At 41.6% G+C, this 14,769-nt stretch overlaps 1 protein-coding gene across 1 annotated transcript in view; it reads left to right on the plus strand.

Moving 5' to 3' along the window:
- Positions 1-14,769, plus strand: part of CPS1 (carbamoyl-phosphate synthase 1) — a 96,337-nt gene that overhangs the window by 58,618 nt on the left and 22,950 nt on the right. The window contains exons 23-27 of the mRNA XM_033009015.2: positions 1,568-1,633; positions 2,204-2,267; positions 5,772-5,953; positions 11,856-12,050; positions 12,619-12,686. Coding sequence (XP_032864906.1) covers positions 1,568-1,633; positions 2,204-2,267; positions 5,772-5,953; positions 11,856-12,050; positions 12,619-12,686 — 575 coding nt within the window. The remainder of the gene's footprint in view (positions 1-1,567; positions 1,634-2,203; positions 2,268-5,771; positions 5,954-11,855; positions 12,051-12,618; positions 12,687-14,769) is intronic.

Consider the following 14,769-nt stretch of genomic DNA (forward strand, 5'->3'; position numbering starts at 1 on the left):
TGGCTTCAGGAAGAGGCTGAGAATTCTGGCCTGCTATGGTGTGACCATGAAAAGTGTAATATGTCTTTTCTCTTGGTAGTAACTTTTTACAGGGTAATACTTTATTTGAAGTGTGCTATTGTTATGGATTCATTTGCTATTCATTGTGACAGCATCAGCGTAATGAGCTCATCTAGTATTCATGACAGTGTCACAAGTGCTTTGCTAGGTGTTCCGATGCTTCATTTAAGGTATGTTGGTATTAAACTGCCACCAGCTGTTTTTTTTTTGTCCTTAAAGGGGCAAAAAACTTCAACCCAAACTACTGAATATGTCTGAAAGAGCCCATCTGTATCCTCAGGCCCAACTCCAGGTGCCCAATCTCCTTCTGTTTCCCAGCTGCTGTTTTCCTTCTATGTCCTCACCTGGCCCACGGAAATGTGCCTGATCTTGCACTGCATTCTTTCAGCTGCATATGGCACGGCAGTGCTGGATTGATTTGTGTGCCAAGGTATCCTTAATAAGGTCATTCTACTTATGACTGCGTTTGTGGCTTCAAAGCATATGTTTCTTCTTGAGCCATGAAGTACAAGTTGCAGCATTAGCAACAGTAATGAGCAGCAGACACTTACATAGTGCTAATGACGTAAGGTCACTTTCTTCATTATTCACAAGGATTTGGACAGCCAGTGGGGATTCCTGAAAGTACTTGAAGATTGGACAGACTCTTAAATGGTATAGCATGTAAAAATTCATGTCATGGCTGCTTTAATATTGTTCTCTGTTCAGTATTCTGTGTAGAAATGTTTCAGCTGTTCATTCAGGGAACTTCAGTAATCACTGATGACCTAGATGGACTAGGCACCATGTATAGCATGTAATAAGTAGTTGATATAAATAGTTTGTGAGCAGCATAGTAGGCAAATTACTCTTTTGGGTTCTCTGGTGACTAATTACATAACAAATTGTTGAAAACTACATATAAGGAGTGGCTGAAAATCACTCTTGCTTTGTGTACCATTTAATTATCAAAGCACGAGTTATATTGTAGCATAAATATGTAGCACTTACACTGCTGGCTGCTACTCGGCATGATCTCAGAGTGATATTGTGTGCATGCCTGTATTCAGCGTGGGAGTAAGGTGGGATCAAGAGTATAGTGTGAAGATCCCAGATGGCACAGCTAAAGAGCACAGGAGACCTGGAGGAATGGAGATCTGTGCAATTAATGCTGCTAAACTAACTAGAGAATGAGGACCTCTGCAAGAAAGGATGGATGGAAAAAGTTCCTGGATGGTTAAAGTGTTTTACCAAAGAGGTGCAGAACTAAAAGTGCAGATTAGGAAGAGATGGTAGACCCTGCTGTTGACTAAACTGTAAAGTCTGGGGGGAAGGCCAGGCATATGCTGCATGGTCAGCACAGGACAGTTCAGATCACCTTCTTTTGAGGAAAGACATGATGGGAAAATAACAGGACAGAAATATGAGTAAAAAAGGAAAGAAGGAAAAGAAAAGCCCCAAAACACCTGCATGCAAGAAAGATCTTGCACTGGCCAAGTCACAATCCCTCCTCTTCTTCCCCGTACAGATTGACACACTGGCAGCAGAATACCCAGCGGTAACTAATTACCTCTACATCACGTACAACGGGCAGGTAGGCACATTCAGAAACAACAGTCTCATTGCTGTCTAGTTTGATCACTTTCTCCTATGCTGTGTTATTTCTGGAGATCTTGCAGACGTCTCAGTCTCTGTGGCAATTACTTTGGATGGTGTTACACATAACCCCGTTACAGCAGGTCTGGAACTTTCTCTTGCTCAAACACTGATCCAGTGCATTTAGTGTCAATGCCCCTGTGCTGTTGTGAGCCTGTCCTACATTGCCTGTACTTGCATCCTCTGTGCACAGGTCACGTGCTGGGAATGTAGAATTCATGTTTCACTCATCTCATCTTAGCATTTTATTTTTGTGTGAAACTTAACAGCTGCTTAGGCTGCTCAAATAGCCAGATCGGAGGCGCTGTGTCTCCTTTGGTTTGGGTGCAGCACCACAAATTCCAGTAGAGTTGCACTTGATTTACACTGCAGTAAATGAGATCAGACTTGAGTCCTGAAGGATCAGACTGTTGGATATGGGCTGAGCACCAGTAATTTTCTTCTGAAAAGCATGAAGTTAGGTGCTGTGGAGTACAGAGCCTAATGACTTTTCTCCCTACCTTCTCAGGAACACGATGTAAAATTTGATGACTGTGGGGTCATGGTGTTGGGCTGTGGACCTTATCACATAGGTAAATCTTTCTTACAACACCTCTGTTCTCCTTGCACCCTTGAGCTTTCTTTGGATATTATTGTGGTTCATTTGTTCTTCTCATATGGTGACAAAACCCTCCAGAGCACAGTGCACAGGACATCAATTCCTAACACAAGGTTTGTCTTTTACACTTGCTTGGAGACTTCATTTCATGCCCTGGAAAAAACAGAATTTTATTACTTTCCACTTGTCACTTAGTTGTGATTTCCACAAAGTTTTAGGGAATTTTTTTATCTTACTTTTTGAACATGTGAAGGTCTTGAGAACCTGATACCTTGTATAGAAGTTTGTTGCTCCCACACCTATCTTAAATGTTTAGTGCCAGTTCATGACTATGTTGTTACATGCTATGCATTTTACTACTGTAAGTATAGGTGACTATGAAAATATTTTGATATCTTCAGCTGCTTTTGTATAAGCAATTCTCTGTATGCTGTTTTTTCAGCCCACTCAGATGATTATGCAGCATAAGAGTTTGATCATGGCTATGAGTATTGGGAAGACAGACTGCTGAATTCTGTATATGATGACTTTGACTTTTTCTTTTCATGGATCTTTCCAAAAAGTGTGCAATTATTGACAAGAAAAAAATTGCTTGTTATTCAGAAATATTTTTGCTCTGCATCTCACAAGTAGTGATGGTGGTTTTTGAAAGCTAAAATTTAAAACTGCATCCATCTGTTTTGCTTAGATGTACAGATCACGTGCTACACTCCTGTTGCTGTTTGTAGGATGTGTCTTTTTGAACTCAGCTTCCAGTATGAATGTTGAGATGAGTGAAATCAGGAGGAACACTCCATGATTATGCTTATTTTTTGTGAACGCTTCTGCCAGTCAACATGCTGTGTAACATGGTTACAAAAAATTAACATAAAAAGACTGGCAGTGTTGTTTAATAATTTGATTGATTGTATGTGAATACATTTCATACTGTTCACCTAAAACTCCTAATTGCTTAGATTAGGCATACAGGCCTGATCTTGGTTTTACCTATTCTCTAGCTTTGATTAGATCAAGACAATCTTTGGAACAGGTTGCAGCTAAATAAAGGCTGCTAAAGGAAACCATTACTTGCATCTCTAAAAGATTTTTTCTTTCCTAGGTGCAATAGCCAAGTTGATTTTTTTTTTTCTTTTGTTATCCTTTGAAGGCAAGTAAACAGCATGCTTTTCCTCTATTCTTTCAGAATTATAATCATAATTCAGTGGGATCAATTTAGTGTTCCCTGTGGATTTACATTTACAAAACAGGAACAGGTCAAAGAAGGCTAACTGATTTGGATGGAAGTTAAACATGTAACATTGCCTTTTTTTTTTTTTTTCTAAGCAAGATTCTTATATCCTTTCTGAAAACTGAGTTTCACATTAAAAGACCTACCTTATGAATTTTATTTGAAAATATTTTGAAGTATATTACAGGAAAATCTTGAATATGTTGACACTTGCAAAGAAATAAAATTATTTGGGGGAAATGTGAGGTCATTTAAAAAGCCATGCTTATTTTCTGTATTTAAAAAGAAAATGATCCAAACTGAAGTGTCTTTTTTTGAAGTTTTCTTGTTCTTGTTAACCAAGATGCCAAATAGAAACATGTGAATCAGCTACAGTTACACACTCTTGAACTTCAGAGCTTGCTTTGACGTACTTTTCATGAACACCTAAAGGCCTCTGGCTCACTGAGAGCCTGAGCTGCAGAGACCTGTGTTCCGTGGGGGTATTGCTCAGGTATTCAAGGTGATTCTTGCTTCTCCTGCTGCCAGGAGGGTATCTCCTATCCTGGGAGGGGGGTTTGTTTGGGTGACAGTCAGCCCTGAAAGCTATATGAATAAGATATTCCACCACTATGTGGACCAGCAGAGTGCTCTGTAAATTTGAAGGTGTGCACGTATATTTAACATGATTGACACATGAAATGAGTTCAGAAACATGCTTGTATTGATATAGTAATTATCATCCAAGGAACAGTGTCTGGTTATGTTACAACAGTCATTACTAGTATTACTAATTTTTTGCTGTCTTTCCTTTTCCCACTGTTTGGACATGGCCATTACTGGATGTGGCTGGAATATACTTACAAGTGTTCAGCTGCTTTCTCAGGTTGTATCTCAAGCAGTCAGGTGGGGACTCCAGATGACCATTGTGTCCTAAAGTTGAGGTTTCTTAAGTGTATAAGAATACCTGCATAATGGAAGTAGAATACAAAAAGTGAACGAGCATCTGGTGACCCTTCTGGGAAGCATCCAGTTTCAGATTTCATTTCCTTCTCTTTTCTGTGGGATTTTAGCTGAGGCCTAGGAATGTTCTGAGGTTCCTGTTGGACTGAAGTAGGGAAATAAATTGTGTGCCTGTCAGTGAGTGACCTGTGACAGGCATCTGTTTGTGACTAGGTGGTAGAGGCAGCAATTAAGCACAGCCTGAATTTCCAATTTATCTTGTCACACAATTATATATAAAAATAATGATATTAGCGGTTAACGATCATGTAATGACTGTGAACGCATCATGATGAGGCCAAGGTTTTCTTCTAGACTGTAAGCATCACCATTTAATGATGGTTTTAAATATGCATCATCCTCTGTTTAGGGTACCCCTCTTAGATGTTTCCATGTAGAAATTTATGGGACAGTAGCTGTTAGAACAAGTCAGGACTCCAGCGTTGCCTGAAGCCTGCAGCATTACCCAGCTCCCAGGTCCTGCAGCATTGCCCAAACCAAGCACCAAGTCCTGCTGCTCACCCGAGCACCAGCTGACTCCTGCTGTGCCTCTTTTCTTTAGGGGTGGCCACAGAGCTTACTTCAGGGTTCAAGACAATAGGATGTGCTTGCCCCACAGTGTTGCCGTAGTCGCTGTGGCCTTTAAACCAAGATAAAAGGATCACAGAGTGGCTCTAAAAGTGTTGTTCTACTGATTTGCCTTCTCTAGAGTCAACGCACAGGAAGGTCAAACCCACTAAGTTGTAATTTTTCTGTCGTTAGGTTAGCCCCACTCTGCTCTTTTGGAAGGTAAAAAATACTTCAGCTTTCTTTTTTTTAAACCACATCTATACAAATGCTTCATGTTTCCTGGAGTAAACAGCACTGTCTTATAATAATGGCACTCAATTTGGTCACCTCTAAGCTTCTGCCTCTTAAGCTTATCTCAAAGCACATTGGTGGGGAGACAGCACTAGCTGGATGGGCAGGAAGAGCAGACATGAGTGTTTATGAGCACAGGATGACAGACATGTTCTAGAGGCCTGTCACTCCTCAGCAGCTGAGCCAACCTACCTCTTGTGCTTGGAGGCTCACATTTGTGAATGATTAGTTTCCAAGGGAGGACAATTAGATTTCTTGTTCTGAGCTGACAGGAGGCAATACTGGGGTTTTTTTTGTGTTTTTTTTTTTTTGTTTGTTTGTTTTTAAAGCTTGAGTACTGAGTATGTCTGTGTATGTTTTCTTCTCTTTATCCTTCCTTTTCTTGCCCACTTTTCGGTCTCCTGGCAGGCAGCAGCGTGGAGTTTGATTGGTGTGCTGTCTCCAGTATCCGCACGCTGCGTCAGCTTGGCAACAAGACCGTCGTAGTGAATTGCAACCCAGAGACGGTGAGCACAGATTTTGATGAGTGTGACAGACTGTACTTTGAGGAGCTGTCATTGGAAAGGATCCTGGACATCTACCAATATGAGGTAAAGAAAAGCAGAAGCACAACAAAAAGCCATGAAGCAAACCATACTTTTCAAAATTCATGTCACTAGCTTGCTTTGGCGAAGCAGCTGAGGGTGAGAGAGGAGAGCTTGCTAGCAAAAGCTGTTTGGTTTGGATCCCAGTGTTGCATTTTACACATCGTTGATGTTCCTAGCAGACTGCTCAATAATGAATGCCAAATAAATATTAAATTATTTTGCAAGATGCCATATTGTGCAATATTTACAAGCAGATTTAATTTGCCGCACAGTCATTTGTCGCACAAATTGTTCTGCCCTTGCGGTGCTGAGCTTTAGCACTTAAGCATATCCTTGACTTTAAGCACAAGTACTCCCCTGAAGCAGTAGAACAAGTTATGTGTATAATGCTAACGTGTGCTCAAGAACTTGCAGTCTTGCCCTTGCAATACAGTGGCAATGTGGTGGATGTGGTCCAGCATGCAGGCACGCAGGGCAGCAAGGGGCATTGGAACTGCCATCAAACTAAAACACGTTCCAGCTCCTGACCCAGCCATTGCACTTGTCCATTGGAAGCTTTCAAAGTGCCGATATGAAGAGGTGGAGAAGAGTCCCAGACAGCTTTGGTAATGGGAGGATATATAATGTAAACAGTCCCAATATGGAAAATGTTGATTCCTAGCAGGTAACACACTCATCTTGGATTTGTGGCTGACACTTTCAAAGGTATTTACGGGAACTTCATCTCTCTTGAAATTCAATGCGAGTTGGCTGTGTAACTTGCTGAAGCAACTTTGCAGGTCATGTTAAACTTACAATTTTCCTTAGCTCTTTTTCCCAGTGTATGACTATTTGAGCTCATCTCCCTTGCAAATGGGTGCAAGTTTCTAAAATGGCTTTGTTACCTATCTATGTTTTGATCGTTCACAAATTTGGAACCAAGGAGAAGCACATCAGAACTCAAGTCAGAGTCTCTAGGCCCTGATCTTAAAACATTTGCAAAATACAGTCTAGGACCATTTTCATATTGCTCACTCATATTTTCCTATTTCTACATGCTGTTTTACATCCTCTTTAAATTTTCATAAAAATGGAGAATTGCTGGAAAGCATAGATTTAGGACAGGCCAAAATACTCTGGTGGCTCTCTGGAGTCTAAAAGGCTGATTTTTTGAATGCTTTAGGATTATCCGCGAGGCGAGGCTCTACAAGCATTGAACTCTTGTTTACATAAGCAAAACTGAACTTCTGAACTTGGGGTGTGGAGGAAATTGGTGTGACGGTTTGTCAGACAAATAACACTGATGAAACACAGCATCTAATTACTGCAGGACCAAAGACAACATAGAGATAGGTGATGAGGGAGCAAGTACTCATTTAAACACACAGTGCTGGTGATTAGCGAGTTAGGTAAGAAAAATATGTGAAAAGAATAATGCATACATATCAAAACTTGCATTATCCTGCTTGTCGCAGCAGGGCTTGGTGAGTTTGATGGGGGGCACTGCAGATCTCGGGGTCTAATAGTAGCATCCTGTGGTACCCTGAGCTGAAGGGGAAGGACACTGGCAATTTCACCGGCTCAGCTAGCTGTGCTCATCAGCTGTGCGCATGCTTCTGGGCTTCTGGGTGTATTTTTAGCCTGTCCTGCTTGTGAAGTAAGCCAAAAAGTGATGATGAGAGGAGAGAGGGCAGGGAGGAGGCAGCAGGAGCTGAGGTGGTGGGAATAAAAAAGGGGGAGAAGATTGATGCTGGGAGTTTGCAGAGGATTCTGCTACCCTGACTTGGGTATGAAAACAACCAATTTGATGTTTGCTCTGGAGGTGTTAAAGCCATCAGGATCTGAACCTAAACATCCAAAGCAAGGGTCATGCTCTCTAATAAATCCTAAGATGAATAATAATTACTCTGCTGTTTTAGAACACTTTTATTAAATGGTGACAGAAAGAAATGGTACCATTATGCCTAATTTGCAAGTAGGAAAACTGAGTCTCTGAGGAGTAGAGAATTTGCAGAGTCATGCGAAAGGACATAGGCAGACCTGGGGACAGACTCCAAACCTCCAGCAGAGTGTAGCCTAAAATATATTATTTGCTATATGTCATTTATTTAAAAAAATGAGTGAGCCAAATGCTAATATCCTGTTAACAGAATTCTACCTCAGGCAAATGCAGTTGGAAGTCAATCCCTAAGGAAATGATCAAGTTAAAAATTCAGGATTTGATTCTGAGATCGCACACCAATCCTGCAGATAACCATCTCTCCCAGCTTCATATACAAAGCGTGAATAGTGCCATGATTTCAGACCAATGTTTTAAACTTTCGTGCTCATTAGCCTCCTCTAGTGTTCCAGTGTACAATGAACAGTGGCAAATACTCAAAAGGCCTCGATCATCTGCAAACTATAGGTAAAACTGTCAGCAAACAATGGACACAACCCTTTGCCCTCAGTAGAGATGATACATTAACTCCCTAATAGTTGTTAGGATTAGCAGCAGACCTTGGGCAACTATTAAGCTTGAATAAATAGGTGCCCTGACTTGTCTCAGTTTTTCTGATTAGACAAGTTAGGCTCCCTTGAGGAGCGAGGTTTACCAACAAGCCTGAGGGGTCTGGAACCTGCCTACCAAGAGCTACTCGAAGCTTTGCACAGTTATATCACAGGGATATACTCAGCTGTCCCTCCTCTTCTTCATGTCCCCTTTACCTCTCCCTCTCCAGTGAACATTCATAGCTACTCTGACTCACCAGAGACTGAGCTCTGCCCAACAGAGCCATGCTTTGGAGGGAAGTTTAATTTACTGTGAATGTGCAAAGTTAGGTAGTACTCTATGAGGATGATAATTTAAAAAAAAAAAAAAAAATCCTTCCCTCAGATTTATTGGCTTTTTGTTTCAAGAGAAGATGTTCCCTTTTTATTTTAATATCTGCTTGAGGGCCTCTTCTGATTCTTTTTCAGTTTCTAGGATCATTCTGAAACAATTCATAAAACTAAAGGAGCCTCTTAGGTACAATTTTAATGGTCTAATTTGTTTTCAAACTTGGGGAAAGAGAAAACCCAACTCTATTACTAATGACATAAAAGCAAAGTAGTAATAAAAAGAGTGATTTTTGTTATAAAGGGGAAAATAATTCTCTCTAGGCTTCTTTCACTAGATTATATATAGCTTATATTTTAAAGATATCTAATAGCAATGATGTTATTCATTTTCTTTATAATTAAAACATGGCTGGATGACAAAGTGATACGCAGTGGAGTCCATTTCTGCCTGCCCACATTTCTCAGGGGATCAGCCCTGTTCCCTAGCAGGGCAGTGGGCGGCTCTTCGGGCGAGAGCATGCTGTGGGAAATAACAGCAGAATTTGAAAGGAAAGAAGCAAGCAGCAGTTGGGTATCAATTTATGGTTCTTGTTGAGTAAATTATATGTATGATTCTTCGCTATCTGCTTCAGTAAGCCATCTCCTCTGTCTCCTTGGGGCTGGAGTCCCTAATGCCGTCCCAACTATGATGTAGGTTGTGCTTGGAATTTAGAAGCTCAGTGACTAGAATTGTTTTCAAGGAAGAAATAAGTAACAGCTGAAGAGAAGCTGTTAGCCGGGACATTCGCATTTCAAATATGCTGAGGATAGATTAAGATGTTGGTTGACCCTAGCAGCAAAGCTAGGTTGACTTGTTATCAAACAGGAACCATTCCAAGCTGCAAGAAGGGGTTTGATTATTCACTGTCTGGTTCTCATCCACCTGGGATAATAAGGGGCCCAAGGACTAGAGAGAAGTACTGTATCTTGGATGGTTCTGGAAGCAGTGAGGAACAGATTTTTCTTCTGAGTTGGAGATAGTAAGCTCCAATGTCATGAGACAACCCCATGTGGGCATAAAACAGCCTCTGTCCTTGTTCCAGCCTCTACTAATGAGGCATTTTTCACTCCCTGTCCTAAGCTCTTTTGGATGATTGCTTTTGTCCGGCAGCAGCATGTCATCCCATAAGTGACTGCATGGTGAAAAGGAAAAAAAAAAAATTATCTCCAGCACTGTATATTATCATGTTAATCAAATAATTTTGTAGACCTTGAGATAATAAGTGCTGCTTAAATGCCAGACTTTTTTAGTGGATTTTTATTATGGTAGGAAATTAACTACATTAAAGTTGAGCAGGGTTTGTACTAGCATTTATCTTCTGTTTTTTTCTCAGTCACTTCTAGTCCCTCTTGCTCTCAGCTTACAGATTTGCCACTCTAAATCCCTTTAAATCCCTCATTAAGAAGCTCTTCTTCCAGGAAGGCCAGTAGGGCTAACCTTCTTCAGAAAAAACACACTTGTTAGTTAAAAGAACACTGATACTCTAAAAGATAGAGCCAAACCATGGATCACTTGATTTATGTTTCTCGTTTGTTAGAGGTGGGTAAAACTGTGTAAAACACGTTTGGTTCAAAAGAGCCTTTCACTGTAGCTGTACCACGGGCCTGATTCTCCTTTGGGCAAAGTTTCACCAGCTTTAATTTGGAAGTGAAGTGCCCGTTATTTAATTATCCTCAATTATTACATAATCTAAACATAATTCATGTCCTTGTAATTGTTGTACTCTAAGGCCTTTTTTTACTGTTGAAAATTTTCACACCAGACTAGATTGTACTTGAAAGCATTAGGGGTTCTATGTAAAAAAGATGCTCATATTTGCACCTGAAGAAGGATGTGTGTTTGCAAGCAAGCTCACCTGTCTCTTGTTATTTGCCATTTATGTCCTCACTTTAAAATGTTGTGGTTGCCCTGTGACAGACATGAAATATGCCATTGCAGCTTGAGGATGCTGTGCCACCTGTCCTGCCTCATCTGCTTCTGGAATTGTAGTGCTTGCAAATAACCTGTGTAGACATGAGAATATATGACAGTTTGGCTGAAATACTTGTTGCTATTGAGCACTACCAGGAATGAGGAGCTAGTCAGGAATAATGAGGATGAATTAAAATAAAGGGCTAAGCGCAATCCAGAGTAATTCACCATCACAGGCTGTTTGATGGGTTGGGCTGTTGAGCTTTATACAGGCCAGCAAGGGGTCAAGCAGTGATCACTCCTTAAAGACAGGCTTCTGGGGCTAGGAAAGGTTGTTTGCTTAGCAAATAACAGGGCTGACAGGAAAACAAACAAAAAAAAAACCCCAAAACCTAGTAAAATTCCAGTTGTTTCCTATTACCTCTCTGCTGAAGGTTACTACCTTGCAACTTGATAGTGAAAAAGAGTTTGCATGAATGTCTGCTGCTCTGGAAGTCTCTGACTCTGAGCATGGGAGAGGCTGTTTTCTTGGAAGAGCTGGACTGAGATAGAAAGGGGACCTAAAACATCTTGTTTGTTTATGCTACTGAGTCCAAAGGACACAGCAGGGGGTGGGAGTGAGCTTGGTTGAAGGGATGGTCCCCATCTTCACACGTGTAGGAGAACGCAGGAGGGACACCTTACCCCACCGAGTGGAGTTTTGAGTTTTGTTGAGGGGCATCACATTTTCACAGCGCAGCGCCCTTCCTCTGCAAAGCAAGGTAGCCTGTGTCAGCTCGGTGCTTATCCTCACTGGGAAAGCAGCAGCACTTAACAAGGCAACAGTCTGTGGTTCTAGCAGAAGTTATAAAATCTTGGCTTGATGTCAAAAGGCATGTGAACACTGCAGATGTCTTTGGTTTCCTGCAGAATTTGACCTCAAGTTCCTGCTGGTCTTTTGGGTGATATCAAGGAGGATATTGCTGTTTTAGAGAGGCTACACAATCTGAATCACACTTTGCAGCCTGGGTGCCTCTGGATCAGCACAACTGTGATCTGTCTTTGTTCATAGCAATCTGAAAAGTGATGTAACCTAAATATTCGATTCCCAGTTATGACAGCTCTTATTATTAAGCTAACTTGGGCATGACTGTGCCCCTTTCTGTCTGCCAACAGGGATGCAGTGGTTGCATTATTTCTGTAGGCGGGCAGATTCCCAATAACTTGGCAGTGCCACTGCACCAGAGTGGGGTGAAGATCCTTGGCACAAATCCTTTGCGGATTGACCAGGCAGAAGATCGCTCCGTATTCTCAGCTGTTCTGGATGAGCTGCACGTGGCCCAGGCTCCCTGGAAGGCGGTCAGCACACTGGTAAGTTGGGATGTGCACCTGGGACACGATGGAGCTGGCAGTTGTTAGGAGCATCTGCTCAAGGGGGACCAACTTACTGAGACATTTCAAAAGTCCAAGGACATTTGATAGTTTTTTCCTGCTGAAGAACTTTTTGGTCCCTGTAAAGCGATGCAATAGCACCGCTGGCACTGGGATGAAAACTGGAAGGGAAGTGTCTTCAATTCACCTTTACGCAGCATGGGGTATATACCCAGCAGAAGTTAGCACCACTGTCAGGCTATTCTAAGTTGTCCTGTTGGCCTTGGAAACTGTTCTAGCAGGTAAAGGTTGCAAAGGAATAGAGATGTGTCAGCACTGCTCTTTTTTTCCTGGTGAAGCTTTGTGGACGGGGAAGGTCTGAAGATGACAACTCTGGAACGAAGAAGTCGTGTATCATGCACAGCCCAGGCTGTAATCCCTGACTTCCCCTCCCCCCCCGCCCCTCAGTCTTAACAGCTAGTAAAGTGCAAATGCACTTGGAATTGAAATTTTGGTACGATTTAAAAATATTTTCTTGTTCATTCTTGTTTTTCTTCCCTTTCTTCAGAGAGATGCAGTTGAATTTGCAAACTCTGTGAGTTACCCCTGCTTGCTGAGGCCCTCCTATGTTCTGAGGTAAGGGTGAACCATCAGATCTCATCAAGTTGGGGATTTGAACTACAAAAGCCTCTTTGAGACAAGGGAGAGAACTTTCAGGGGACGTATGGAAAATTCTATGCTAGGTGCACGTGGCATAAAGCTGCCCAACTTAACAGGTGGGACAGCTCCTCAAACCAATAAAGGAAACCAATGGATCCCTTATGTCCATCAGGCAGAGATCAAAGGTAGAACATCATCATTAGAATGTCTGTTTAGCTGCAATACCTTTTTCATATCTCAAGGCCAAAACTACAAACCATCTGGGATATTCTTTAAGGTTCCTGAGACTACTACCTGTACAATTAAGCCAGAAGATTGTTTGCCACTGGGAAGAACAGAAGGGTAACATGCTGAGGCCATTTACTGGGGTTAGCATCTGTTTTCAGAAAATGACAGCATATCTTTTGAATTCAGCTTCTTATTTTCCAAGCTTCTCTGCTTACAGGCATGTTTTATGTCCCTACACCGTGGCAGATGCTTCTCTTTAAAGAGACATTGTACAGTTGCACACATTTCCAACAGCTAGACTTTTGGAAGAAGTTATACCAGTGTGTACACACAGCAAACTCACATGTTTTGAATGATTCGTTTTCTCTGCGCAGAGTTTCTCCATAGCTGGGTGACTAGGCACAGAGAGGCAGTCTGCTAGGCACAGTTTACAAGTGAGAATAAATTGGAGACAGGATCCTTTTCATATGAAAAAAAGGCACATATCAAAATGAAGAGGCACAATATTCATTTTCAGGGAGAAAAAAAAAAAACAAAAACAAAAACAATTTTTAATTAAAAAGAAGAAAAGGAGAAGGATTTCTTGTGTATTCCACTATCAGGGAAATATCCTTTAGTAGAGACTGTGGAATATAACTTTTCTATCCCATTTCTGAAGCTTGCAGTGGGGTTAAGAGGCAAAGTTAAAAAACAGAACTCGGATCAGGAGGATAAGTTAGAAACTGCTCCTGATGTGTAATTCTCCAGATTTTTAGGGAACACTTCCATCCCTATTAAATTCAGCATAGTCCCTTCCCATATAAGTATTTGCAAAAGGGTGTTTGTGCCATTTAGGGGGACTTCAGAGAGAAAGATGAAACTGGAGGATGTAAAACTTGATGAAATAAAGTGAAAAGCCCTAGCACAGCACACTCTCTGGTCACTATTTGCAGAACAGTAGCAGGTCCACAGCTAGACTTCTTCATCCTTTGAACAGACACAGCCTTTAATATTTGCCAGTTGCCTTGAAAAACTGAATGCATTTCCCCACCAGTTATATACGGTGTGTGGACCAGCTCACATCCTCAGTGGTGCTGCTGACATAGGTCCAGAGATTTAATCGAGCTCTATTGATTTACATCAGCTGAAGAGGTAGTCCAGTCAGTGTAATCACCTAGGTACTTGCGTCTATTTATCTTAGGCTAAAGTCACTGATTTCATGGGATAGATTCTTCCTCCACTTTTCCCCACAACCTCTGTGGGCTTGTCTGCCAAAGCAAAGGGGAAGTGGAGCATCAATGGTAGAAAAGAACAATGCAATATCTTTTTAAAAAGATTCTTGTCTTTAAAGGGGTCTTGAATCCTTGACTGTCAAGCCATGTTCTTGCAGATCCCCATCTCTGATATTACTGACAGCTACATTTCAAAGTAGCTTTCAGATACAGTGTCTGTATCTGCTGTGCCTCTCCTTTAAGGACTGAGACATTAGCGGAAGGGCACAGTGAAATGGCCAGCAAAGAACAGCCCATTTTCATCTGCATTTGCACTGTTGCAACCAGAACCAGTGGCCTGTGCATTCCTCCCTTCATCTGTCCCTGATGAGCAGTTGGGCTAAAGTGAGCAAAGGATCTGTTTTGTCCTGATCTTACAGCTAACCTGCATGTATGGTGAAAGCCTGGGTCCTTAGTGGAGCTGTGTGGCTGACTAGCCATCTCCTCCAGCTTAGGGGGAGCTTCAAAGGCTTGGGTCAGAAAGAGGATTTGGCAGCAATGCTAAGGCTACACAACCACAGTTCTGTATTTGATTCTTCATTAGAGTTCTGGAGGTCACCTGTCTTCCCTGAGAAGCACAA

Source organism: Tyto alba, unplaced genomic scaffold (genome assembly GCF_018691265.1).
Source record: "Tyto alba isolate M040663 unplaced genomic scaffold, T.alba_DEE_v4.0 Super-Scaffold_7, whole genome shotgun sequence".
NCBI classification, from domain to species: domain Eukaryota; kingdom Metazoa; phylum Chordata; class Aves; order Strigiformes; family Tytonidae; genus Tyto; species Tyto alba.